General features: G+C 49.8%; 2 protein-coding genes across 2 annotated transcripts in view; both read left to right on the forward strand.

Annotated features, from left to right (window-relative positions):
* Positions 1–7738, forward strand: part of LOC311350120 (uncharacterized protein) — a gene marked incomplete at its 3' end in the record, with an annotated part of 12710 nt that extends 4972 nt beyond the window's left edge. Inside the window, exons 4-6 of the mRNA XM_084470146.1 lie at positions 1929–2188; positions 4997–7469; positions 7697–7738. Of these exons, the coding sequence (XP_084326272.1) occupies positions 1929–2188; positions 4997–7469; positions 7697–7738 (2775 nt within the window). The remainder of the gene's footprint in view (positions 1–1928; positions 2189–4996; positions 7470–7696) is intronic.
* Positions 7249–27313, forward strand: part of tacc2 (transforming, acidic coiled-coil containing protein 2) — a 37380-nt gene continuing 17315 nt past the window's right edge. The window contains exons 1-3 of the mRNA XM_084470825.1: positions 7249–11806; positions 13080–14594; positions 18866–19204. Coding sequence (XP_084326951.1) covers positions 7833–11806; positions 13080–14594; positions 18866–19204 — 5828 coding nt within the window. The 5' untranslated portion in view covers positions 7249–7832. The remainder of the gene's footprint in view (positions 11807–13079; positions 14595–18865; positions 19205–27313) is intronic.

A 27313-nucleotide genomic window follows, 5' to 3' on the forward strand; every position in this document is an offset into this window, starting at 1 on the left:
TCGTCAGAGGAGGGGGAGAGAGGAGACGGGACAGCACGGAGAGGACAGGACAGGACAGGGGAGGAGAGGGACTTGCTGAGTCAGTAGGAGCAGCGCGTCTGCAGCATGTGCAGGAAGTTTGTCCGTCGGCCGACCGACTGCATCAAACTAGGAATAACAACAATATAATCATTGATCCTTCCACCGACCACTGTCGAGTCACTGTCCGAATAATGGAACCTGTCGCAGGGTGAGTAAACACCAAACGCCGGCGGGTTGAATGAACCGTACAGGGGCGCGCGCTGTGTTCAGACTGTATCGATGTTTGCGCGGTTGATTTTGCACACACGATTCATTGCATGGCAACGCTATCTGTGAAGGGCATCACGACGCCGCACAAGTCGCAAGTTATTATTATTGGATCAGTGAGACGTTGTTGAACCGTTTGTCCTGTGGTTGCACTTGTGTTTGAGACTGTCATGACTACGGTAGGTAACCGGGATCGGTTTCTTCCTCTCTCACGGTGCTTTCAGCCATGTGTTACACTGACAGTGCTTGTGGTACACTGACAGTGCTTGTGGTACACTGACAGTGCTTGTTTACCTGAGCGGAGGCACTGCAATGCCTCGTTTGGCTTGTCAGTGGTGGTTGGGTATGGGGAGGATGAGGGGAGAGTGGAGATCAAGACATGGGTGAGCTGGGTGAGTCAATGGCAACAGTTAGGTGAGCTTCATGGGTCAATGGCAACAGCAGGAATACGACACTGCGACTGCCTGGAATACGTGTGTCAACAATTTCTTCCTTCTTAGGCCTGTAACATTTTCATTGAACATTTAATTACAAAACAAATCGAATTAATATTTTCTTCCCCTGTAAACCTTTATCATAGAGTAATAATACTATAACCATGATCAAATTCATTTTAGAAATCGACATTGTTGCAAGTCAAGGACACATGAAACATTGTAAATACAAAAAAAATAGTTTGACCTGTTGTGTAGTGAATAGATGAATAATCAACTAATGCAATTATAAATCCCAGGCTGCTTTCACGTAAAACCCTTACTTCCTTTTGCAAAGTACAAATAAATAAACTCAATATACTATTGTGTAATTCAAAAGTAGACCACATATTCAATGCCCATTCTTCAATGTGAAGCGGCTTATATCAGTATTATGTGTTTGTGTTATTGTGCGTGTACCATTCACCTGCACATACTGAGCAGAGCACATTAAAACCCCCTCAGCATTTACCCAGTGTTCAAAGTGAAACTGGAATCTTGTCTGAGTCTCTCTGCTGTAAAATCTGTGTTTTTGCAATGCGATGCCCCAGCAGTTTGTTGTGGTGTGTTGCCGTGGTCGCATTACTCCCACCATCTGTCGATCATTGCAGGAAGGAGGAAGTCAGCGCTGCTTTGCTGTGAACACACACACACACACACATACACACATACACACACGCAGGTTATTTTGCAACTTGATTTATAAGTGGAATTGCAAAATAGCTATCTGTGTGTGGTCCCAGACTAGCCAAATTGAGGATTGGGATCATTCATTCCAGTGTTTACTTTTACAAGTGCTGTTTTCGTTGTGAATCATGCCAACAATGGCAGGTGTGGTGCATGTAGTCAGGCCCAGTGGTGAAATTCAACCCTCCCACACCACAAAACGTTGCGACCACGAGAGAAATAAGAAGGTCTTGGAATCGTCCTTTTAATCCACAGGTCGTCCGATTTCAAACGGCAGGCATACTCGACTGTATATACTATATATATCTATGTACTAAATATATCACAACTTTATCTTTGTTGATTTAATATAGGGCTTGTCACTGGGCAAGCAACACTTAGCATAATACTTTAATAGGATAATACCATAAGACCGTACAGCCTGTGTGTGTGTGTGTGTGTGTGTGCTAACTAGTCCTGCTTTCCTCTGGGGGTCCACAGACTGGATCTCGTGAGAGTTTGACTCAGACCACAGCGCAGGGCGAGGGCCCGGGGCGCGCTGAGCAGAACACAGAAGCGTCGACGTTGTCTCTGCTGCAGGACATCCCGGTGGTCTGCGGGGTGCCGGAGGAGACCCGGACCGGCTTGGGAGGGTACAGAGAGCCAGAGGGGAGCCACGAGGATGAGCTGGAGTTCCCCCATGACCTGCTGCCCAGCCTAGACTTCAGCAGCGACCTCAACATCTGGGAGTCCTCGCTGGGGTAGGCCTCTGGTCACACGCACACGCACGCACGCACGCACGCACGCACGCACACGCACACACGCACGCACGCACGCACGCACGCACGCACGCACGCACACGCACACGCACACAGTCCTTGAGAACAACATACGTTAAACTTGAAAGATTCCATCAAATATACCTCCCACCCTGTTAAATTAATTCCCACAATTGTATCCTTTAGGAACGTGTTACCTCCCTAAAGCACTACAGCTCTTCTCCTCTGCGAGGGCCATGGTTGTTGCCACTCCCTCTAGAGTAAAGCCTGCAACGGGCTTCTTCACAGCCGTTGAGCGTGTTCTGTCACTTTTTATAATCCCATCAAAAGTATGAAATCACACTTTAATCGCACTAAGGACCTGCTTTTCTTGCAAAGGCATCATATTAGGAAGTCAGACACGGTACGGTGCACACTCACGCCGTTTCATTTGTCGTCTCGGAGCGGAACGATGACCGACGTGGAGGTGAAGCTCTCGCCTGAAAGGTCGGGGAGGGAACAGGTTCTCGCTTGCTCCAGGTCTGGTATAATTCTGATGACTCTGTACTGAGAGCTGTGATACTTAAGTTGACCTTCATGACCACGGCTAAGAAAAAAATCAATCTTTCTCTCAGGGATAACTGCTTTCCACAATGTTCCAGCTGTAATAGAAACCATTATGGGAAGGAAAGCATTAGAATTTTTAAGAATTTATCTCGACCTTGGTTCAATCTAGCAGACGGGAGATATTCCATCAGCACAAGGTTAATCACAATCTGCAATATGAAAGTGCATAAAGTTCAGCCATGTAGCCAAAAAGGATTTAGAAATGAATCCAGCTAAAGTGGCATTAATATTCATGTGTTTTAAGGTGGATTCTGAACTGACAGTAATGGGTGTGTGTGTGTGTGTGTGTGTGTGTGTGTGTGTGTGTGTGTGTGTGTGTGTGTGTGTGTGTGTGTGTGTGTGTGTGTGTGTGTGTGTGTGTGTGTGTGTGTGTGTGTGTGTGTGTGTGTGTGTGTTTTAGCAGCAGTAACAAGGTTAGCTTGGCTGAGAAGAAGGGTGTTCAGGTGAATTCCCTTCTGGCAGACCCACAGCAGAGCAAGGAAATCATCCCCCTGGTGGCTTTAGACTCAAGGTACCACGCAGGCTCAGCAGCATGGCTGGTTCTGTAGGAGACGTAGACCACCAAAGGGGCATCTGCTTTAACTGCCCAAATAAGGGCTTCTGGTTCCATTAACCCTCCTGACGGGTAGGAAGAGCTGATGTCAATTGGTTGTGTAAGTTGGCTAAAAGTAACGATGGAATCTAGTATTGAAGTTACCAAGTGGCTATCTTGTTTGTAAGTAAATACATATGTTGAAATATATGATCTGAACAAAACATAATGGTTTCAGCCTTTCAGGGTAGGAATAATGGAACCAGAATATATCCAGAAGCCCTGTAATGAAACTTTAGTGGTCTACAGAGCATGGAGTGATACATAGAGGAGTGCTTATAAGTTCTGTGAACTTTATCCTCAAGTGTGAGGTTGAATGCCAGAACTGACCTGGGCTGTGGTGTTTTGTGGTGTTTTGTTTTAAATTGCAAACTGACTTGTGCACATATACTGGATGTGTTGTATGCTGCCTCCCGTTTTGAAGGTTTAACTTGATTTTTACAAATTGGCTTCTTACCTCTTACTAACTTCTTCAAATTCTTGCTGTTCATGTTGACACTTTGTCATAGTATTAACCAAATGCAAGATGTTAAAGAAAAGAGAAGCATCAAACTATTGCAAGTAAATAACTGTTATGAAGGTAGCATGGAAAGATGTCTGTAGACGTTATCTTATTTCCTGCTATTGAACCCACAGGGTTTGGGTAACCTTTATGTGTCTTCAAATTTCCTTCTGCATATTGGAACATGCCTCTGTGGCAGGAAAGAACTTGCTATAACGAAAAACTGTTAGCCACATGCATGCCTTCAGCTGTAAAGTGTACTTTGCTCTTTATGGGAAAAAAAGGGTGTGCCACATGAATAAGATACACACTTGGGCCTAAGTAGAAAGCCTGTGTGGTGAGTGGCTAGCCTGTTGCTAGGGCGAGGTGTATTGTCAAGGAAATCACAGGCCAATCACACAGGGTTGGCTTTATAACCATTCACAATTCAAGGCAGTATTGTTTTTTTCCCACCTGTTTCCAATTGTGTCTGAAGACACTGTGAGGTCAAATCAACATGAATTACTTGAGCCTGTGCAGATGTTGTCCTTTGCCCAACATTAACTTCGAGAGACAACGATCAAAGAGGTATCATGAAGATCTTACGCAGCACAGGAAGTTCTGTACCGTAACCTTTCTCTGAAGGCACTCAGAAATATGAGGGTAGAATATCAGAGACAATGGGAAGATGATAGGGTAGCTTGCAAAGTTCACCAATTACTCCAACTGTATAAGCATGGCTGGCTGACTCTTGTGTCAGTCGGCAGCATGGCTCCATCAGTGCATCTTTGCCAAATAATATGCCTTGAAACTATCTCTTGTGTGTGTGTACTGCGTTTCACCCTGTAATGACGAGGAGAGCAAGCAACACATTTGAACTTTTGTGGTGTGTGAAAACGTTTTCCTTTTTATGTTCGGAGACAGCCGACCATGGCTATACTTATGGATGCAGTGTGTTTACCGTTGCACCACTACATAGATTGCACCGTGCAGCTAATTGGCATGCCGTTTGCTCCGCCTACGTTTCTTCGGACGCACCGTTAAAACCCCCAACTGCCCGCCGATCCCAGGAGATATTTACTTGTGCGTGTCACCCTACCCCCGGTCCCAGGCCTCACGATGGCGACCCCGGTCTCACAGATGTCCACACTTCACCCCAGACGGCTGCCGTGCCTTCCCCAAGCGTCCCACCCCTATCCCCCCCGTCCGCGGACCGCCTAGACCAGGAGCTCCGAGAGGCCTTCCAGGAATGCGAGGAACAGATGGCCTCGCTGGGTGTATTCGATCCCCCCTCCGAGGGCCCCAACAGCAGCGGGTCCCGGGTGCTGGCGGCCCTGGAGGAGCAGAGAACCGGACAGGCAGAGGTTAACGGGGCCGATGAGTCATCAGCCCGTGCTCCAATCGTCACTCGCCCAGGGCATAGTGGCGGTGACCATAGCAACAGCAGCGGCACACATGGAAACAGTGAGGGAGCCAACTGTCAGAAGGACACTCTTGTGTTTAGTTTTAGGAATTACATACTGGGCACGGACGACGGTGCCGGGAAAGCCCTGGGAGAAAGTACACCGGGGCAGCAGAACACGGGAGCGAGGCCGCGTGAACGCCCAGAGGAGAGCTCAACGGACGAGGCTGAGATCACTGAGCAGAGAAACACACGTCGTCGGATGCAATCAGAGGCAGTGTCGGATACAGTTAATTATGTTAAGAAGTCGTCAGATGCGCCTGTGCTTAGTGAGCAGGGAGAGGGCGAGGGGAGTGATGATTCTAAAGCAGAGGTTAAGCACAAGATTGGAGACGTTATAGATTGTAAAAAAGCCTCCAGGAAGAAAGGCCGCAAGGGAGCAATGCTGGTGGGGTCAGACATAAAGAATAAAATACAAAGGGATATTCAGTCAGAGGAAGACTCGGATTTCAATATGACGGTTTCTGTGGGAGAAATGGAAAAGAAACCGGTTAGAGTCACTGAGGTGATTCCTCCTTCCAGCCGTGGTCCCTGTCTGCGAGACACGTGTAACACCGCAGCCATTGATTCAGAAGCACATCAACAAGCACATTTGCAAACAGGCGAGGAGCAGGGGATCGATAGAGAGATGAATTCACAAAGTGTCAGCCCGGTCGGAAATAAAAGGGAGCACAATAAGAAAGAAAAAAAGGGACATCGAAAAAAGAAACAGGCAGACAAAAGAGCTGAGATTGCAAAGGCATCCCGGTCCGACTGTAAACCCCAAAGTAACACAGATACAACCGACTCTGAGACACCTGCCGGGCTCAACAGTGGGCCTGGCCCGGATAAATGCCCGGTAAATGCTGAGTCGTCGTTAAAGGTGGACAGCCAGGCAGCGACGTGTGTGGAACAGCCTGATAATGGTTTGAATTATAGAAAACAGCTGAGTGCGGGGGAAACGGCGGGCGCCAGCCCCCCACCCGCCGCCCCTGGCATCGGTCTCAGTGGGTCGTTGTTGTGTTCCCCTCGCTGCACCCAGACCCATTCAGACGGCACACAGCGGCCGGACCACCACCCCCATACAGATGACCCACCCGGCCCGGCCGACGGTGCCCAGTGCACCCCCTCCTCGGAGCGAGAGTTAACCGGATCCATCCAGGTCGTCCACCACATGCTGAAAGAAATCCAGCATTGGAACTCGGTCAACCCGAGTACTACTTTAGGCACTGTTGACGACAAAACATCAACGGCTGACTCACTGGAGGATGTGTGCGCCTCGCAAGAAGAGCGACGCACAGAGGGGGGAAACAGCCCACTCACCCAGCAGCCAGCTCCAACTTCAGTAGGAGACGGTGGGAGGGAACCTGCCCTTTTAGATGCTTCAGCAATAGCCAACGGGTTGCCATTGACAACACCCACGGCGGCAGAATTTATAGAAGGTGAGGGAGAGCCAGGAGAGAGCGAGAAGAGTGATTCTCCGGCGAGTGCTGCTGCTGCTGCTGCTGCTGCTACTGTAGCGGTTACAGAGAGCGACGCGGGAGGGGAGAGAGAGGACTGCGATCTGGACAGGCTCGTCCTGCGCTCGTTAATAGGTACTCAGGAGAAGTGCTCGCTCGCATTCGCACTCGGCTCATTCGGGGAGACGTTCGCCGAGGAGCCCGGGTGGGAGAGCTGCGACAGCGCTAATATTACGCCGCACAACTCTGAAGGCGAGGAAGCGAGGGACCTGTCGTCGGACGACGATGTCGAGTGGGTGACCGTACGCTCTGGAGCGGAGAGACAGGCGGTAAAGCAGCCCCCCGGGACCGGGGATTGTATCAAATCATCTCTGCCGGATCACAGCGCTGTGGAGAGAGGGAGAGTTGGAGAGGGAGAGGGAGAGGGAGGAGGGGGAGGGGGAGGGGGAAGAGGAGGAGAGGTGCCAGTGAGAGGAGGGATAGTGAGAGAACACCGTTCGCCCAGCCAGCCAGAACGCTCCCTGTGTGGGGTGTCATCAGCCGAGACGGAGAGGCGACCGCCCCCAGAAGCTGCCGAGTCACAAGCGGAGTCACAGCGCCGTGGCCAGCCTGTTGCTGCCGCTGCCACCGTCGAGAGCCCCTCCGCCACACAGCGCGACCGCCCCGAGCCGGAACAGGAGCTGGTGCAAAGCAGAGGGACGGTCGCTTTATGCGATTCCGCTCAGCGTTGCTGCGGAGATACGGAGGCAGACACACAGGATGGCCCTAAACAAAACCCGGTCGCAGTGGAAAAAGCCTTTATCCCGGGACCCATTCGTCAGGACGCTTTAAGCACACGGAGGACGGAGATCGATCACGATGGAAATGGTCAGTGCTCTGCTTTCCTCCCTTTGAACACCGTGCGTTACAGCCCCAGCGAGGGGACGGAGGGTCAACAGATCCACACTGTTAACAGCACTGCAGATCCTTTTATTACCACCACCGCCGTCAGTGTTACAGCTCAGCCCGGCGAACTAGTCCAGAGCCTGGGCATCGCCGGTGGAACCATGTCAGTAGCAACAGAGGTGTCAAGAAGTGACACCAGCGGCGGCAACAGGAGGGTTCACTTTAATGACTCTGTGAAACCAGGGGACACCTGCTCTGTGGGCCTCAGGAGCACTGTGCCTCTGGATCTGGGCTGTGCCTCGTTGCCGCCGTTGACTGTACACGAGAGTCTGCGACATCCCGTGGTGGAGACAAGTTACAATGTCTTCCAGGAGATCCTAAGTCTGCAGAAGCAGGACAGCTCGGCAGACACTGCACCGAAAGGGGATGAATCAGCAAAACGCACGCCGACCGACCGCTCGGAACCGAGGGAAGACGTGAAAGCTTCCGGGGTGGATGTTCAGATAAACACCGTTGAGGAGAAGCAAGGAAAAGGTCGGCTGCCAGATAACAACAAGGCAGACACAACAAAAGTGTGTGTGGAGTCAGGGAGACACGAGGTCCGTGTGGAGAACAACGGGCGACTCCCTCCACATGTTGGAGAGATGAAACAGGGGCGTGTTGAGGATGGGCCTGACCCTTCAATCACAGCCGACGGTACAGAAGGTCCCCTGGGCCTCCTTTCTTCCTCCATCCCCCAGGCAACCCCCGCCCTGGAGGTGTCTGACTGCCCTCCGCCTGCGGTTCCTATAAAGGATGCCCCAGCAATGAATACATCAAACGGGCCCGGAAAGCTAAAGACTGATGTCAAAAACTACGAGAATCGCAGAAAAAAAGGTCAGTCGGTTGATGAAGATATCTGTGGTGCTAATGACACAGCAGCAGACACTCTGTCAGTAGACCAGGTCAGTGTGAATTCAATTATTGACGAAATGCCAGTTCCATGTGCCGGAGAGAAGAAGCAGGTTAATCACGCTGATTGTATCGACATTTCACACAGAGCCGTTACTGGCACAGCTGCGTTCACTGAGAACGAACAGGCAGCTGCCTCTGACTCTGGTGACGTTAACACTGTACAGGGAAAGTTGAAAGAGAGCAGCGAGGTGGACATGCAGGGCGTTGCACCAGCATGCGTATCTCTTGTTAAAAAGAAGATGGAAAAACGACCAATAAATGGATTAGTCAGTGGCAACAAGGATCCGGAGTCCCCCCTGGTCCATGATGCTAATGGCACGGCTGTTGTTGTTGAAGAGGAAGTTGGTGAACAGTCTTCTATTTGCTCTTCTGCAAAGCCCTCTGTTGATCCCCTTTCCTGTAAACCTCAGAGTGACGAATCCATGTTAGCGCCTGTTGGGAAAATATCTACAGACCTGCGGCCCTGTTTAAATCAGGAAGCTGTGGCTTTGACAAACAACGTCTCTTTAAACATGAACCTGAATGATTTTGATAAGGATACCTCACACCCATTGGACTCATCCACTGCTGCTGGCCTGGAGCCAACTGATACAACCAAAGGTGTAAAAGACAGTAGCTTGAAAGAAACCGCTGCTCTTTCCACAGAAGAATCGTCAGTGACTTTAGATGCTGTAACACATGACCAACATCTTCCTGGCAATCCACAATGGGCCGGTAAACCTACCCTGGCTCTAAAACCGCCTGGCCCAATGCTGAGTCACCTGGAGACTATTAACGACTGCGACATCTCTCTTCCTGCCCCGCCAGGAAACCAGGGCACCGAGAATGACAACAGTAAAATCTCTGTGAATGTAATGGACACTAATTATCCGGTAAATGATACAAGAGATGCCCCAAAATGTATTTATGAACATGAGAAGCCTGCTACTGCGGCCCTGGATAATTCACCTGACGTCCTTATTATGTCTCCCACTAGGGAGATGGATAAACAGAAGCAGCCATCTCATTCTTCCTCTCCAATATGTCAGGCGGCTGAATCTGATAACGCCATGGCTCAATCTCAAGTCGGATCAGAGTCTGGGATGAAGACGCCCATCAACATTGAGCCCAGTAGTCATGACGCATCCATTATAGACGGGCTCATGGGTGTGAGTCCAGTGCTGAGAGTCAGCTCAGTGCTCAACCAGGACAACATGAAAGGGATGGATATAAATCATAATTCCCCCTTTGATGTGGACGAAACGAAGCCAGATGAAAAACAAACGCACAACAAACAAGAGGACACAAAGGAGTCCTGCCGAGAGGGAACAGCTGACTCACCCCCACTGCTGGACAACGGGTCAGATAAGGCGGCCGGAGGGGAGGTCGGGAACCTACCATCAATCACACTTACAGCAGGGGACGCCGAACCGTCGAAAGAGAGTAGAGACGGAATAGAGATCAAGGCCGAGTCTCCAACACCCGCTCACAAAGATCTCACCGCTGCACGCAACACGTTGGCCTCTGAGGTCCCGTTGTCCGGGGACGATTATCAGTTGGTTTGGGTCCTCAACCTGCAGCAGAACCCAAGTGAAGCGACCGCTGAACAAGAACCACGAGAGCTCATTGAGGAAGGGCGGGATTCAGCTGGGACTCTGTGCGAGTCTGCCAGTAGCAGTGCGTTGACAGCTCAGGACCCCAGTGTCAGAGTTGAAGGCCTGGAAATAAGTAGAAGTGAGGGAGAGGGAGGAAAGGGCGCACAAGGGGTTAACATAGCAAACTCTGCGAACGATTTAAATAAGACTGGAGTGGCTGTTGAAAGAGAGTCTATAGCCAACACAGAAATAGCAACAGTTTGCGCACATGAAAGTGCGAAAACACCGGGGGAGAGTATGCATCAGAGCACTCCTTTAGAAGTGGCGAAGTCAAGCCCAGATTTGATGTCAAAGGATGTATTTGGGCGTGACAGGGGTTCTGAGGGTCAAGGAACAACTGTTTTCCCACCTCCACGTCAAGAGCAAGATGGGAAAGCTGAATCCACAGAGAACACTGTAGCCCTTGTGGGTGAATCTGCCCCAAACCTGACCTTTCCTGTAGCAGCGCCACTTTTATTGCAGGTGAGCAGGAATGGGCTCGATATTCCAACAGTGCATACGACAAACAAGCCAAAAGCAAACAGTCTGAGTTCTGAGTCTCCAGCGCAACCGAAAACCCTGGAAAAGACTCCTGGCGCGGCTGCAACTGTAGAAATCGAGGGGCGTAAACTTGAGCAGGCTGATATTCAGGGTGCAATGTGTGGGCCTCACGAGCTGCAGAGTTCTAACCAAAGTGCAGTGTCACAGAGCCGAACAGTGGCACAAACACCCATAAAAGGCCCTGACACAACACAGCGAGACAAAGCATCCTTGGATGAAAAGAAAAAGGCCAGCCAGGGGTCGGACAATAATAAAATGGGCGCGATAAACAATGAGCCGGAGAAGAAACAGAGGCCCGCCACAGCAACCGGGGCCACTGACGTTGTCGGCTCTGGCTCAGTCCAACGCTTAAACATGCATGGCAGTGCGGTAACCGACCGCATTGAGACAGGCGCTTTTTACGACGAGAGTGGGGTGGGGACCGGAGCTCTCGTCATGATGCCCGAAGCCGTCGACCGTATTTCAGCAGGGGTTATCGTTCCCAGTGGTGATCAAGTTATCGATCCCAGTGGTGACGCCGGCCCTTCGGCCCTAGTTTCCGGCCCCGCTTCCGAGTGTCCAGAAGAAGACCTTGTGGCGGCGCCCTGCGACCTGGTGATCGACGCTCCCGCTGACACGGCATCTTCTCCAGGCCGAGTCCCGGGGGATAAGGGGTCGGTCACGCCACCGCACACAGACCTCGTTGAGGACGCCCGTCGGCCATTGATCGAATCAAAGACCCCGAGGGAACACGTAGAGGCCTCTCTCGGTTCGGACCCAGGGCCCGACCTCCCAGCAGCCCATTCGGCGGGAGAACCCTCTGTCCCCGTCTGTGCTACCAGACAAGTGTGCGAGAGTGCGGCTCATGTCCCAGGCTCACAGGCCGAGGTGTCACAGAGTCCCGATCACGGGATAACGGGAACCAGACAGGGACCAGAGACGGAGTGGATCAAAGAGTTGAGAGAAGCAGCGCGCCTGTGTGAACCCAAGAACAAAGGCCAGGCTTCTGATTTACAAACGGTTTCAAGGTAAAGTGTGTGTGTGTGTGTGTGTGTGTGTGTGTGTGTGTGTGTGTGTGTGTGTGTGTGTGTGTGTGTGTGTGTGTGTGTGTGTGTGTGTGTGTGTGTGTGTGTGTGTGTGTGTGTGTGTGTGTGTGTGTCATCACTATTTGCATTTTAAGGTGTTTGAGAGCGGGGCGTGTACGACTAACTCCATTCATCAGTTCTGAACATGGTTGACTTGAGTAAAGGTCAGCATAGGAAGCCATGCATATCCCCCCCACCCCTTCCTAATGTGTTACACAGAGAAGGTTGTTAGCATGCTGCCACACGTACAGGCTTTGGCGCCCAGCTAGTCCTCTCTGTGGTTCTCTCTTTCCCTCCTGCCACTGCTCTTGTGCGGCGAGCCTCATAATGTAGATGTGACCGTCTCTGCAGTTAATTCAAGACCATCGCCAGGGCAATAGTGTGAATCATTGCTTGTTTAAATATACGCCGATGCCAGTTTTAGTGTGATTAGTGTTTTTAGTGTTGAGGTAAAGCCGAACCGTGCCGCGTTTACACCGCAGCAAACACCTTTTGTTGAAGTACTTTGCGTCTCAAAGGAATAAACCACGTCCACCCACGACGCCATAAACCCCCGGATTCTCTAAATCAATCGTGTTTTGTGGACGAAACTTTCAACTCGTTAACAAAAGCGATGACTGCAACGAAAAAGTCACATTGTGCAGTTTTCTTCCGTCATTCTTTTTTTTTTTTTTTTACACTGCAATCACCATCGTTTGATTAATGGCTCCTTACGCGCCGTGTCCCGGAGCACAGTGTGATAATGAATATGAATGAGGAAGTGCAGACAGAGCGGGACTTTGTAGTGATGTGAGCACAGGTCAGATGACTCTGCCCCAGATATCCAAGGGAAGTAATGCAGCCCCATTATACACAAAGAGATGACCTCATCCGTGACATCAGCTCATCTCTCCAGGGCAAGAATGGACCTCTTCTCATCCACAGCTGACTCCTCGTCGCCATGGAACACACACACACACACACACACACACACACACACACACACACACACACACACACACACACACACACACACACACACACACACACACACACACACACACCCTCTCTTCTCTTGCTCTCTTTCTGTCTCTCTTTCTCATGACACACGTAAAAACCTTCAAAGACACCTGTGTGCAAGCAAAACAACAGTTGTCCTTTGTAATAAATTTCCCGTGTCCTTTCTGTAAAGTAAACAGGGCCCCGCTAACCGCCTTCTCCTGTATTGCTTTCCCAGGCCCCTCCCATCTCTGGAGTCTCCACAGCTAGAGTTCCTCACCCCCACCGCAGAGATCCCTGTTCCTCCCAGTCCGCTGGACAGCACACTGACAGCGGCAGCAGAGGAGCACAACACTCCCGACACTGCATCTGTGGCGTCTGTGCAGAAGCCGGAGGCGGTTGTGAATAGGGCAGAGGAGCCGGTACTGCTTCCAGAAGCAGTGAAGCTACCAGAGAAACTTCCAGAACGAGCAAAGTTGCCAGAGAAACTTCCAGAACCAGTGAAGTTGCCAGAGAAACTTCCAGAACCAGTGAAGTTGCCAGAGAAACTTCCAGAACCAGTGAAGTTACCAGAAAAACTTCCAGAAGCAGTGAAGCAAGCAGAGAGACTTCCAGAACCAGTGAAGCTACCAGAGAACCATCAGGAACCAGTGAAGTTGCCAGAGAAACTTCCAGAACCAGTGAAGTTACCAGAGCAACTTCCAGAACCAGTGAAGGAAGCTGCACAGCTTCCAGCGCCAGTGAAGGAGTCTGTACACCTCCCAGAACCGGAGAAGTTATTGGAGAAACTTCCAGAACCTGTGAAGCTACCAGAGAAACTTCCAGAACCAGTGAAGCTACCAGTGAATCTTCCTGAACCAGTGAAGCTATCGGAACGGCTCCAAGAACCGGTGGAGATACCAGTACAGCTCCCAGAACCAGTGGAGATACCAGTACAGCTCCCAGAACCAGTAAAGGAGTCCATACAGCTCTCAGAACCAGTGGAGATACCAGTACAGCTCCCAGAACCAGTAAAGGAGTCCATACAGCCCCCAGAACCAGTGGAGATACCAGTACAGCTCCCAGAACCAGTAAAGGAGTCCATACAGCTCCCAGAACCAGTGGAGATACCAGTACAGCTCCCAGAACCAGTAAAGGAGTTCATAGAGCTTCCAGAACCAGTGGAGATACCAGTACAGCTTCCAGAACCAGTGAAAGAGTCTGTAAAATCTCCAGACAGAGTAAAGCTACCAGAACTACTGCAAGAACCAGTGGACATACCAGTACAGCTACCAGTGGAGCTAATAGAGAACCTTTCAGAACCAGTTAAGGTACTAGATAATTTACCAGAACCACTGAAGCAGAAAGAACTGCTTGCAGAACAATTAGAGGTACCTGTAGAACAACCAAAAGAAGTAGAAGTTCCAGAACAACCAAAACACTCACCAGAGCTCACAGAACCAACAGAGAACTCTGTGGAGCTCTCGGAACCACTAGAGGAAGTCAAGAACCTTCCACAAGTCCAAAAAACAACTTTGACCTCAGAACCTGCAAATGGCGCAGAACAAGTGAAGACATTGTCTGACGTCCCTGAGCAAGTAGAAGAAGCTGCAGTGCTCAGGGAACCGCTGAAGGAACCGATCGCTGAGCTAACCAGGGAGCCTGAAGAGCTACCTGCTGGGAGCCCACCAGAGGAACCAGGGAGAACACCAACCGAGGAAGCCCCACTGAGCCACACAGTCGAGGATCCAGCGGAAGAGCCACACAGCACTGAGTGAGTATCACTCCAATCTATGTATGGATATCTGTATTATGAATTATGACCATTTGTTCGCCAGGTCTCTGGAGTGTTTATGTATTTGTCTCAGAGATGCTTGTGACAACAGTAGAATAAATATTACGTGTAAAGGGAAAAAAGAACAGTGTGGATGAGAATCATCAAAACAAGTTAAATACAGAAACGGAAAATCCATCAGGGTTAACGGTGAGGGTTCACTTTTCTCAGCACTTTAAGTAGTTTGGACTTGGATTTCAGCACGGTGGAAATGACAGAGGAGACTTGTTACTAATATCCCCTGTCCCGTGGGAAGCCACAGGAAGTACCGTGTGTATTCCGAGGTCAGCAGAAGCCACACTCACCCTGCTGTGAGACTCCGGTCGTAGGTCTCCATGAGCTAATAGTTCCCATAGCAGCCCTGCTTTGCTTTCCAAACTGGGAGGGGTCTGGTCAGCTGTGGCTGTCTGCGGTTGTCTTAGGGGTTTTGATTGGACCAGAATCAGAGTGCTGAGTAGCGCGTATAAAAGCTGTTGTCTTTAGTGGTTAATGGCACTGCTGTAAACGCGTTATGCCCTATAGAAAACCTCCTCGATGATGTGCACACAATAAAATGTGGCGTTAACTTCATTACCAGTTTTAACCATTCTTGACAAATTGACCATGTGTGCAAGTTTCCACTTATTGAAAAAATCAACAAGTGAATGTTGCTGAAGTTAGCGTTTGGGTTGTGAAACAAATGCACAGATACATGCTAATGGTAGCCGTCACATCACCATCTTTATTTGATTTGCACTTTATTCTATATAATCTGTCTTTTTGAAACTCTTAGCTGTCAACACACACACACACACACACACACACAGGCCATGACAGCAAATGCTGTCTGTCAATCACAACACATGCTCCCATGCTCCTGTGGAGTAACCACAGACCACAGAGAGACACAGGAGGAATGAGACTATCACTTGTGCCACACATGTATATTATTAATAGTTGGTGTGTGTTGTTACAAGCAAATGTATGTGTCCAGAGTTGGCACAGAAAGAAACTGAGTAGGAGGCTATCACCATACATGTGTGCCATACATAAATATTATTAATAGTCTGTGTGTTTGTGACATAGTTACTAGTTAAAAAACATGACCATTCATCATTGAACTTTATGTCTGGAACGTGAATAACATTGTGTGACTATGTTGTGTATTTTGGTTGCACGTGTGTGTGTGTGTGTGTGTGTGTGTGTGTGTCAGAGAAGGAGAGAGAGAGATGTCTTCCCTGAATGAAAGGGAACTAGTGGAATGTGTTTGCATGGTCATGTGTGTGTGTGTGTGTGTGTGTGTGTGTGTGTGTGTGTGTGCTCCTTCACCCCGCCCCCCCCCAGTGAGGCTGTTCTAGCTGTCGCTCCTCCCCAGTGTGCTGCTGCTCTCTGAAGGCAGGAGCAGCAGGAATTCGGGAATCTGACACACACACACACACACACTCACACTCACTCACTCACTCACTCACACACACACACATACACCAACACAGCAGACATGGCGGAGCAAACGCCGCAGCTCAGAGAAACAGTGGCGCATGTGCCCGTGTGAGTGAGAGAGGCTCAGTCAGAGGGAGAGACTGAGAGAGAGAGAGAGAGAAAGAGAGAGAGAGAGACAGAGCGAGGTTTAGTTGAGTGGGCCCTGGTGTTTGAAGTGGATCTACCGCTAAAGGGAACGCTTTTCCATCACTTAGTTCTGAAGTTGTGTGGTGGACTCCGTGGCTGACCGCCGGGTGAGTTGATGTGGAAAAAACTGTTGTGTGTGTGTGTGTGTCTGTGTATGCGTGCGTGCGTGCGTGCGTGCGTGTGTGTGTTGACTGCACACTCTGCAGATGGACCGTAGGTAACTGTCGCTAATTCCCCTCGGACTCCTCTGACCTCACCAGATGGGAGGGAGGAGGAGACGAGGGCGCGCGGCGGGTCGGGCGGACGGAAGAAAAACAGGCCAGCGGAGAAATGCAGAGCGGCGTGTTGTGAAATGCGGTTTCAAGTCGCAGCGTGTTTTCCTTCCTTCCCTTCCTTCCCGGACTGCGCTGCCGTCCCCCCTTCATTCATGACTCGCAAGCGTTCAGGAAGTTCACTCTGGCCTCCTGTCGTCCACCGGTGCCCCCGTATGGTGGTTTAAACTCTGGCCTTCAGGCCAGAGGTTCCCCTCAACCTCATCCTCCCCCCCCCCCCCCCCTCCCGCCGCGTGTCTCAACGGCTACAGTTCATTCATAGCTTGCGTCCTTTCTGTTGAAGCGGTGAAGCCTGACTTGTGTCAAGCTTGACTCTGCGTTCAACCGACAGCTTGTTGGTTGAGCGGTGCTGACATGCCGGACAGAAGCGTTTAGGTTTTGGTTTTGTTAAAGAACCAAGCCGGCCTTGAAGGGGATTTGAGTGGATGTGTCTCTCCATGTCCTTCTCCTGCGAGTCATGTGTTGTGGGTTGTAAATGGATGTAACGCAGCCCGCACTCCACCACAAGCTGACCAGATGTCTAGCTTTGTAATACACACCCGGCTAAGTCACTCTTACTAATATTTTCCAAGGTTTTTGACAGATAAGCCAGGAAGATTTGCTGACTCTTTCGACTGCTTTGGATGAGTGTTTTACTTGGGATGGTGACGGATGTTTCTGTGTGTCTCTGTTGCCTTGACGTTGACGTGACGTGGCTCCAGCTCCTGGGCTTCTGTCCATTAGCACAACCCGTTAACCCTTCAGCCGCTCTTATTAAACGCTGCCTGTTTAATGTTTATCTCTAAACACTTCTGGGTCATGATGTCTCACTTCATACAGCTGCTTCCAGCAGATTAGTGGGTGTGGATGTGTGTGGTTGTGGGTGTGGGTGTGTGTGCGTCAGCCCTGCGTGTGTGCGTGTGCGTGTGTGTGTGTGTGTGCATGTGTGTTTGATAATGCCAAGTCAAGGCCTGGCAGACCAGCTGAATTCAGGCTGCCTTGCTTGCACCAAACACATGTTTTATTTTATCATATCTTTATTTTATCCTCTGTTCTCGGTTCAAACTGTTTTTGGTTTGCCTTTGCTTCTGCTGGGTTATACTTTCCTTAGTTAAATGCTTCCTTAGTGGCACTGGCGGTGGTTCATGTTCAAACTTTTGCGGACCACATTTATCATACTGTTATTTTGAGGCTGCTTGAGTTGCACTATGTCGGTCACAGATGCAGTCATATGGTTCAGTCGAGCACTGGGCCCGAAATATGACCGGCCGCCAAACCCTAGAGCGCTCCTATACATTGAGAGGTGATGGATATCTCCAAGCAACCCGGCCTCAACCGTACCATCCCTTCATCGGGTTTGGCCTTTTGAAACACTGTCAACATTGTTGTGTGCTCAGTCAAATGAGCCAAACCTGAACTCGAAGGACCTGCCGGGACGCTCTTAAATTAACGCGTTCCCCCGGAGCGCCTCATTGAACGCTATTAACGTCTCGCTGGGGCCGGCACAAAGGTGGAGGCCTCCTGTCTGCTCTGAAGTGAGCTGGAAGTGGGGAGAGTTGGAGGGAGGGAGTACAGCCTGCCGTCCCTCTGTTGTGACTGGTCGCTCAGGGCATTGTGGGGCCTGCTGGAGCCGGCACACTGCAGAGTGCCGTGGTATTTATAGACCCCAAACAAGGGTCTGGCCCCAAGTGGGGAACAGCTGCAGAGGGGCGGCCGGTGTGCTGCCTGTCAGATTAGAGCAGCGTGGCTCCTGATAAGATGAGGCTGAACCGCCGCCAAATCCTCTTCGCCAGGTGGCGGGTGAAGACAGAGTGGGACTGCTGGTCAAGCCGGCATGTTTTCCCTGGCTTTCACTGGATGGAGAGTGCTGCCCGAACGCAGAGAGAGGCCCCACTGCAGTGCAGGGGAGTCGGGGATGAGCGATGCGCGGGTTTGTTATTGACAACGCGTTGGACGGTTGCACCGTGGTTCTGTGGGGGAGATTCGCAGAAAAAAAAAAGTTGTGAAAGTCCCGTAAATAGCAGGTCTATGTTTAACCATCGGCTGAGCATGGTGGGTTTAACACGAGCGCTGTAGAGCAAAGCTCCCGAGCCGACTCTGCTAGAAGGTAAGTTTGCTAGGTTGTTGCTTCTATGTTCTAGACTTCTAGACTCCCCTCGAGCACCAAGTGGTGCTGTTGTTTTTAATGTATTCACTGCACAAGGCCAGTCTGCTGACGTCTGCTGTTCCCTCCTCCTCCTCCTCCTCCTCCTCCTCCTCCTCCTCCACCTCCTCCTCCACCTCCTCCTTCCGCAGGCCCTTCCTTGCTGATCAACCCCAGAGAGGTGACTCCCCCTCTGCCTCCTTGCCTCACGGTCCTCCTCCACCACCTCTTCCTCTACCTCCTCCTCCAGCAGAGCTCCCTCCTCCTCCTCCTCCTCGCGCCATTCCTCCTCTCCCGCGTTGGGACGACACCGACTTCCCGACCCCTCCCTCATCCCCCTCAGAGACACACGTCTCCCCCGCCGCCATCCCCCAGACCCCCCCCGCACCCCCCAGCCCTTTCCCGCCGCCACCCCTCGACCCTGCACCGACACCCCCACCTGCCCCCCAGGAAGGACGTCCCTGGCCTGCTGCACCTCACCACCCTGCAAGGTATGGTCTCTACCGGGGACTACAGATCCCATAATGCAATAGGTGTCGGCAGGAGCCATGACACGACGTCATTGCTTTGATTTGATTGTTGCACTTTACAGTAAGGGTACATTATAACCACTTATTAACATTAGTTAATGCAGGCCTACGCATTAACAGTTCTAGTACTCATGTGTCTCTTTTCACGTTTGTTGATATAATTGTAGCCATAAAACGGGCAATCATTCTTGCTGTACAAAATGCAGTTCAGTCAGAAGACCTGTGCTGAAGATTAACCATTTGACCTAATCTCAATTCTCTGTTACATCTTAGCGTTCATTTGATCTTATTATCATTCTCTCTTCATGCATTATCATTCGAATGCGCTCCAAGCCCGGGTTGTGTGTGTGTGACTGAAACTCTTGCTGCGGCCGGTTTGGTCTAATTCCCCAGATCTGGCTGCCACCTTCGCTGTTTAAATCTCCCCTCAGCCTGTTTGATGGAAAGTAGTTGTGTCCTTATCCTGTGAGGCCTTGCCAGGGCTAACGCTCCCAGCTGGTTAAGCCCTCGTTCAACATACTACTAGGTTAACCCACCTATCAGACACGACTGCAGGTCCTGGAAGACCAATAACCATACAAACAGTTTAGTTAGTGCAATGTCAGGCGCCTCGTGTGCTTCCATTAACAACCCCAACATAATGCTCTGTGCATACTGGAGTTCCAGTGGTTCCCTTACGCTCTTATTTTGACAGGGCTTACCAGGGATGTGGAGCATGTTTTGTTTTGGGTCGCTGCTGACCACATTGCTGCTATACATAGACATGTTCCGGGGCTATGCAGATGAATGCATGAACTCAAGCGGAGAGTGAATTATATATTGTGTGTGTGTGTGCGTGTGTCCGATATATTTGCCAATCCATGCTAGTGTTCAGGCTTGAGTGAACCCTGAATAAGAGCGTGGCTGAAGTCACCTGGAAACATAGCGGGAGCATGTGTGTGTTGTATCTTCTATCAACTGAGGACGTTGCCTGATTGTTGTAGCCTCATTATTTTTCTCTCTGTGGAAATATCAACAAACAATCAGTGCTGCTACTTGCTTGACAGGACGTTGACATTTACATTCAGGCTCTGACTTGCTTTTTCTTTTCCATTTCCAAACCTTAATCACTTTGCTGTGTTGCATCATCACTGCATGAATAATTCTGTAGGCTTTTTATTTGTTGATAGAATGACTCAGCCACTTTTAGTTTTGGGACGTGCAGTTGCTGTTCGTATCCAGGAGAGGGCGTTGTATTGTCTTTTCTTGAACTCATGTATTCAATGTGCTCACTGTCTCTGTCCCTGTCTCTGTACACAGAGATACACCACTACTTCATGAATAATTATTTTGATATTGTCATGTGTACATTGAACACTATTGACTGAAGACCATTTGTCTAATAAAATGAGCCAAGGATTGTGATGATCCTGATGGCAGGGCCAGGCTTAGGGCCATATTATTCATTATACCATTTTTTATTTTTTAATACTGTGGTTCAACCTGCAGAAGTTTAAGTTGCTGTAATAATGTGTACTTCTGCTTATGCATCTATTTAGTTTATGTTAAGTTTTAATATTTGTTTAAGCACCTGTCTTTCTGACAACAGAGCAAGTGCAAATGTCACTTTAGTTAGCCTTGAGATGAAGAAACATTGTATTTATTACAGTTGTATGTACTTTAGGGTGTGTTTTATACAGGTGTTAATAGTACACACATTGTACTCTAATCATTGCGGTGGGCATTAAGAGTACCCACTGCACTGCGCACAGTCCCAATGCTGCTGTAATCAAACATAATGCACAATGCCTGAACGTGTCAATTGAGCTCATGTCCTTACCACTTACAGTTGGTACTGGATCTGAAACTAGAAGCACAAAGAGCCACTCTTTACTCCTTGAATAAATCATGTTCATTCATCTCAAACCGTCCTGATTGAATTAAACTAAAGTAGACGTCCCCGATTAAAGAACAAGTAGTAGGAGGAGGAGTAGGGGGAGGGGAGGAGAATAACATCCACACCACAATTTGTTTTGTAGTAACTGCCATAGATGCAAATCCCAAGAGCTTCTGAAGAAAATCTCTATTGGCTCTCCTAACTGCGGCCTGATCCGAGTGCAGCTCTCTATGTGAACGATGCGGTAGGAGATTATAAGTGACCACCCGTTGTTGAGATGCAGCGCTTCTGTATTCTGTGTAATAACACAGAACGCTGCAGTCAGATTCAAGGTTTGGTTCATTTGTGGTAAACCACAATGGAACGCTAATGTCTTGTGTAACTGCCTTTCTGGTTTCAGCCACAACTGGGTTTTGTACGGCAAAACGTTTGCTCTCACCAAAGCTCTGCCTTAATAATACATTCCACTTGTGTAGAGTTCTTCTCGGTCCTCAAAGTCACTTTACAGAAAGGGTCCACAGGGTAAAGGCATGTGACAGGGAGGGGTCAAGGGCCAGGGAGGCTGGTGAAAGAGGAAGCAGACTCTGCTGCATCGTGTCAATCTCAGTTTGGGAGAATGATTGAGATGAATTGCGTTTGCTGGAGGTGAAGGAGTCGGAGACGGTGTCTATGGTGTCTTTGAGGTGTTTGTCCATGGGGGAGGAAAGTGTTGTGGGTTTGCTGCAGCCTGATTGGCTGACAGAGGAGGAAGGGGGAGGAGTGCGCTCAGTTGAGGGCATCTTCACATTGTTATCGGAAGTTTTTAAGAATCCAGGTGACACCGCGAGAGCGCTTTCTTTGGAAAGTCGTTCCAGTTGACCGCCCTCGGCTTTGAGATGGAGAAGTTGATCGGTGTACCGAGGGGGCGGCGTGTGTGAAGGAGACGGGTTTCGGTGGGGGGACATTCGGGGACATTCGGAGTGAAGGCGGAGTCAGAGAGGCTGTCGGCCAAGATGGAGTAGAGAGGATGGGTTCAGGGACTTGATGTTCCGAAATGTTATGTCATCTGTTCAACAAGGGGGTAGGGATGTCCATGTCCAGGATGATAACCAGGCGGTCAGAGAGGGGGAGGTCAGTGCTGGTCAGGTTACCGATGGTGGGGCCAGAGGTGCACATCAGGTCCAGTGTTTGACCTTTACCGTGACCCGAGAAGTCTATGTGTGGGGTGATAATGAAATGGTGCAAAATGTCCAGAGTTTTTTAACTCATGGTTCGGTATGTTTTTTGGTACAGCAGTTTTTATTATTTTATTTTTATTAAACAATTTGATTTTGATTTGATTTATCAAATTGTATCAAACAAATGCCTGACACAAATGAAAAGACATAAAATACAATTGAGGATAAAAACACAATAAAGTCCAGGACTTATTTCCATTGTGGTCCTCAACACAAAACATCAGGACAAGACAAGACACTCACAGAGTGTGTGATCAACTTTTTTCTATCAATTGTTAAAAAAAAAAAACTTTTTAAAATTTATTAATTTTTTCTCGGTATGTACCGAAATGAAACGTGCATCGAACCGTTAGACCCGTACCGAAAAATGTCGGTACGCGTAGCGTTACACCCCTAATTCCTGCATACAGAATCAACCATTCTTCTGCACCAGAATGCTCACATTCAAGCTACACTAGCATTTGGTCCCTCTCGCAGGCTCCTGGTATGTGGGCCACGCAACCTAGTTTCCCTCAGAGCCAACTTATTAATCTTTCAGGAAAATCTGCCGGCATAGTCGTCTCGACCCGCTGCCTTGAGTGATGTGAATTTTTTATTTTGTACTTTATTTTGTACTACCAGGGCTGAGAATCCCCTTTCAGTGCAGGAGTCTTTGCTCTAGCCTGAGAGTGGAGATACTTCATCACTTGAATGGAAGTTATTCATTAGTTTGGCTGTGCTTTATAAAATGAGTAGTATTGAATGAAGTTTGTTTAGATTTCACAGTGGCGATATGATGTACCGTGCACATACTGTGCATGGCGTATTGGCGTAGGTGCCTGAGGCCACGATGCGAAAGAGAACCGCACATAGAAGCAGCACTAACCCTTTTATTGATCATGGTCCTGTAGTAGTAGTAGTAGTAGTAGTAGTAGTAGTAGTAGTAGTAGTAGTAGTAGTAGTAGTAGTAGTAGTAGTAGTAGTAGTAGTAGTAGTAGTAGTAGTAGTAGTAGTAGTAGTAGTAGTTGTAGTAGTAGTATGTACTAGTATGTACTATCATTTACTATCATTTACTCGATGTCCGACACTAAGCCAGGTTACGATTTTGTGTGTAAAGACACAAATCCTTTAAATAACATGGGTTTGGGAGTACTTCCTCTATTGTGATACACTGAGGCAGACTGACCTGTATAGATAGCATCCCCTCAAGGCTGGGACATATTGACTGGCATGCCCCCCATGGAGAGCACCACCACGTCAATACTTTGTGTGGAGCCATGTTAATGGAGCCATGTTATTGGCCTTCATGTTGACCCATCTCTTCCTCAATGTGCATTTTAAAACAGGCTGTGTAAACATGTGTCCTTGTTTTCCAGTTTTACCAGAAACTACTAGGTGAGCGATTACATTGGGGCTTTTAGTTCTCATCTTCAGTCGAGACAAGACCCCTAACCACAAAGATCCACCAGTGGGTTTTCCCCCCAAAAAAAAAACAATAACGACAATGCCGGGTATAGGTTTCCTATTGTTCCTCACTTTCCCATGGGTGTACAATGGATTCCGTGGCACTGGCCTGCTCATGTTTCAGAGAGCCCTCATGCCAGAGGCTTCTCTCCCTGTGTCTGGGCAGGCAGACAATAGGTTAGGGTTAAAAACCGGTTCCACCGTAGTAAATGTCACCCACCGGGCAGACACACGGTGGACGCTGACAGACAGCCAGACAGACAGCCAGCCAGACGTGGGCGGGATTAACGGTGTTGCCCGGTGTCTTTTGACGGATTCCAGCGTTTGATTTGAGTGGCGGTGGATCAGCCCCCGGCAGCGGTCGTGGGGCGCCCCCCCTGGGACTGTCCCGGGGTTGGGTGGGGGGCGGGGGTGGGGGTGGGGGGGGGTGGGGGTCTACAGACCTCATTTTCGTAATGGCTCTCTGAAAGATGCTGACCGTGCAGTGATATGTGATATCACCCCTCATCCTCCTCCTCATCTTCCCCCACAAGAAGAATTTAATGTGATGAGCGATCGGGGGTGATTAGCTCCCAGCGCACTTTCTTTTGTTTCAAATGTACACACAACCACAGAGACTCAAACAAAAGGGTCAAATCAAATGAGAATAACAGACGATCATACAATTATAAAAATTATATATATATATATATACAGTATATATACATCTTTTTTTTCATTGTTATTATTTTATACTAGTATTAGCGTGTGTTTGGAGGAGATGCTGGCCCGGCCCTGTTGTTGTGGGTGGGGGGAGGGTCGGCGTCAGTAGGGGGGGAATATAATGGGTCTTGGGTTGAATGACATACATCCACGCACTGGCGCTCACGCATTGGTCCCACCGGCTCTATTGTTTACCTCTGGTGGGCCACGCAGCGTGCTGGAAGCTTCCATTGTGTGAGAGGAGGGCACAGCCAGACTGGGGGGGCGGGGGGGGGTGGAGGGGGGAGGGGGTGTACGAGACAGAGGTTTAGACAGGGGGTGTAAACACAAGGGGAACACGATCCGCGGCTAATCGATGTGTTTTGGGGAGGTTTCTATTGTTACGCTCCCCCGTCCCTTCTCTCTTGTCTTCTGGTGGCGAGAGAGAGAAAGAGAGATAGTAACAGAGGGGGAGAGAGAGGCTGCGTGTCATTTTAAAGACGCAGTAGGATGGCGTCGGGGGAGAGCGGTGGAGAGATGGGGGAGGAGAGAGAGCGAGAGAGAGAGTGAGCGAGTGAGGGAGAGCGGCAACACAGCTCAATGACATCAGCAGCAGCCACAGAAGCAGAGCACCTCACATGCATGCACACGCAATCTCTCTCCTCACCGACGGGGAAGAGCAGCAGCAGCAGCAGAAGAAGAGATGGAATTATGAAAGCGCTGCTCCGTTTCCTTGGCTCCACTGAATTCCTCTTTTCCCCAGCGCCTGAGACCTATTCCTAGCGCTGTTAATATATTTTTTTTCCCGGTCGTGATTCTTTTCCTTTCACCGGCCTCCGCGAGATGAGGGCGAAAACAAAAATCCTCGTCTGTTCAGCGGAGGAGAGGATGAGTAGCCCAGGGACGGCGCTCAGGATGACGAAGAGGCATCCGTGAATCATCCAGGTCTGACACTCTGTCTGGACCAGGGAGCCACACACTCTCTATCAGCACCGCAGTGCAGCTCTGCCGCCGGTGCAGCCTCCGCTGGTGACTTCATCTCTCCTTGTTGTGCTCCTGGAGAGGAGAAGGCATTTTGGAAGGGGCAGGTGGATGCGTGGCAGGAGGGGAAGGGGGGTGTGTGCGCCTGTGTGTGTCTGTTGCCGAGCAGGCGAAGGAGCCCGAGGGCGGGAGTGTTTTGGGGGGGTTTGATTGAGGGGTGAGGGTTCGGGAGGCGAACGCTAGCCCAGAATGGGAGCCAACGAGTCCATGGAGGAGAACGGCCAGATCTCCTTCCCCTCGCAGCAGGAACACATGTGAGTCCCCCTCCTCCGCTCCCTCCTGCATGCCCACCGGTCCGTCCACCAAGACGCTCAGATCAGTCCATTCGATCGGAAATGTATAGAATATATTAAGCAAAAAACATTACAAACCAGCCCCCTTACATTCTTGTGTGCTGTAGGTGGTGTGAATGGTCACAGGACGGGGGGGGGGAGAGGGTAAGGTGGAAGCTTGTTTTGATTTCACTGTTGTGGCGGCCATTGCAGGTGTTTTTTGTTTTTGTATATGGACGACATCGCGTTTCCCCCATGCACGCTGGCCACACGGCCACACTCAACCCAGCCGGCGGTCCCTCTATCGGGTTAACGCTCTAGGGCTGATGACGATTCATCATCGGGAGACGCTTTCGTCACCTCTTCACCGTGTGAGCGAGGGCGAGCGTGCAGTGAGTGTGGCAGCACGTGCAGAGGCACATGTGTGCAGGAATGAGCACACGGCAGAGGTAGAGGCGCCTCTCGCCTTTTGTGGTGAGGCTGGGAGGGGGAGAAGAGGAAGAGGAAGGAGGAAGGAGGCGATGGGGAAGGGGCCTGGAGGAACCCGCTGGTGCTGATGCTGTTCAGGATGTAGGAGGCCGTGTTCAGCGTGCCGGGGGCTAGAAGGTGGTGACTGTGCTAAAATAGAGCACTCTGCAGGGGGCGAGACGGGGAGAGAGAGAGAGGAGAGGGGAAAGAGAGAGGGATGGGGGAGAGTGCTCTACTTTGTTTTATTTATATCAGACACGATGCATGGGGGAGTGTGAGAGTCACGTTGCTGTGTGTGTGTGTGTGTGTGTGTGTGTGTGTGTGTGTGTGTGTGTGTGTGTGTGTCTGGTGTTAATGTTTGTGTGTATTCGATCAGTATTGGCTGTCCTCCATGGTACACATGCCAATATGTGTCCATGTTGTAACCATGCTAGCGTTATGCAGGCGTGAATGAGGATGGTTAGCAGCGTCGCTAAAGCCATCTGGAAATATAACATGAACACATTAGCAGCATCTGTTAGCTCTTGAGTGTCCTGGTTTACTCGAGGTAGAGCTATTGCACATTGCTCTCCCAGCCGTAAGTAACATGGCATTCAGTGAGTTCCCACATTTAGGTATGCAACTCTGTCAGGACGTCTACCGTAAACGAAAAAACTCCCCCGGAAGTATCGGGTCATTTATCTGGACGGGTTATGCTTTATGAATGGGAGTGCAAGACGTTTATTCTCCTCAGGTGGAGGTCTGTTGTTTACGATCCCTCATCGTCCTGTATATCAAATGTCCCTCAGATGTGACATCACTGGCCATGCAACTTGTCTGGTGGTCTTGGTTTCAGTGTGCGTGGGAGAGACATCTGGAATTGGTGGGTTTTTGGCATCATAATACCCAAAAGATGTACCGTTCTCTCAGGCTGTTGCTGACTTTTTGAACTGTAAATGATAATCACAGACTCTGTGTGATTTTCCGCCTGTTCCGTCCGCAGTAGTGTGGTTTTAAAAGGAAGCCCAACAGCGCCATCTGTTGGCTTGTCCCTGCCATATACAATATGACCATTCTTACAACAACATTAACC

Source organism: Micromesistius poutassou (assembly GCF_964030765.1).
Source record: "Micromesistius poutassou genome assembly, chromosome: 7".
Classification (NCBI taxonomy): domain Eukaryota; kingdom Metazoa; phylum Chordata; class Actinopteri; order Gadiformes; family Gadidae; genus Micromesistius; species Micromesistius poutassou.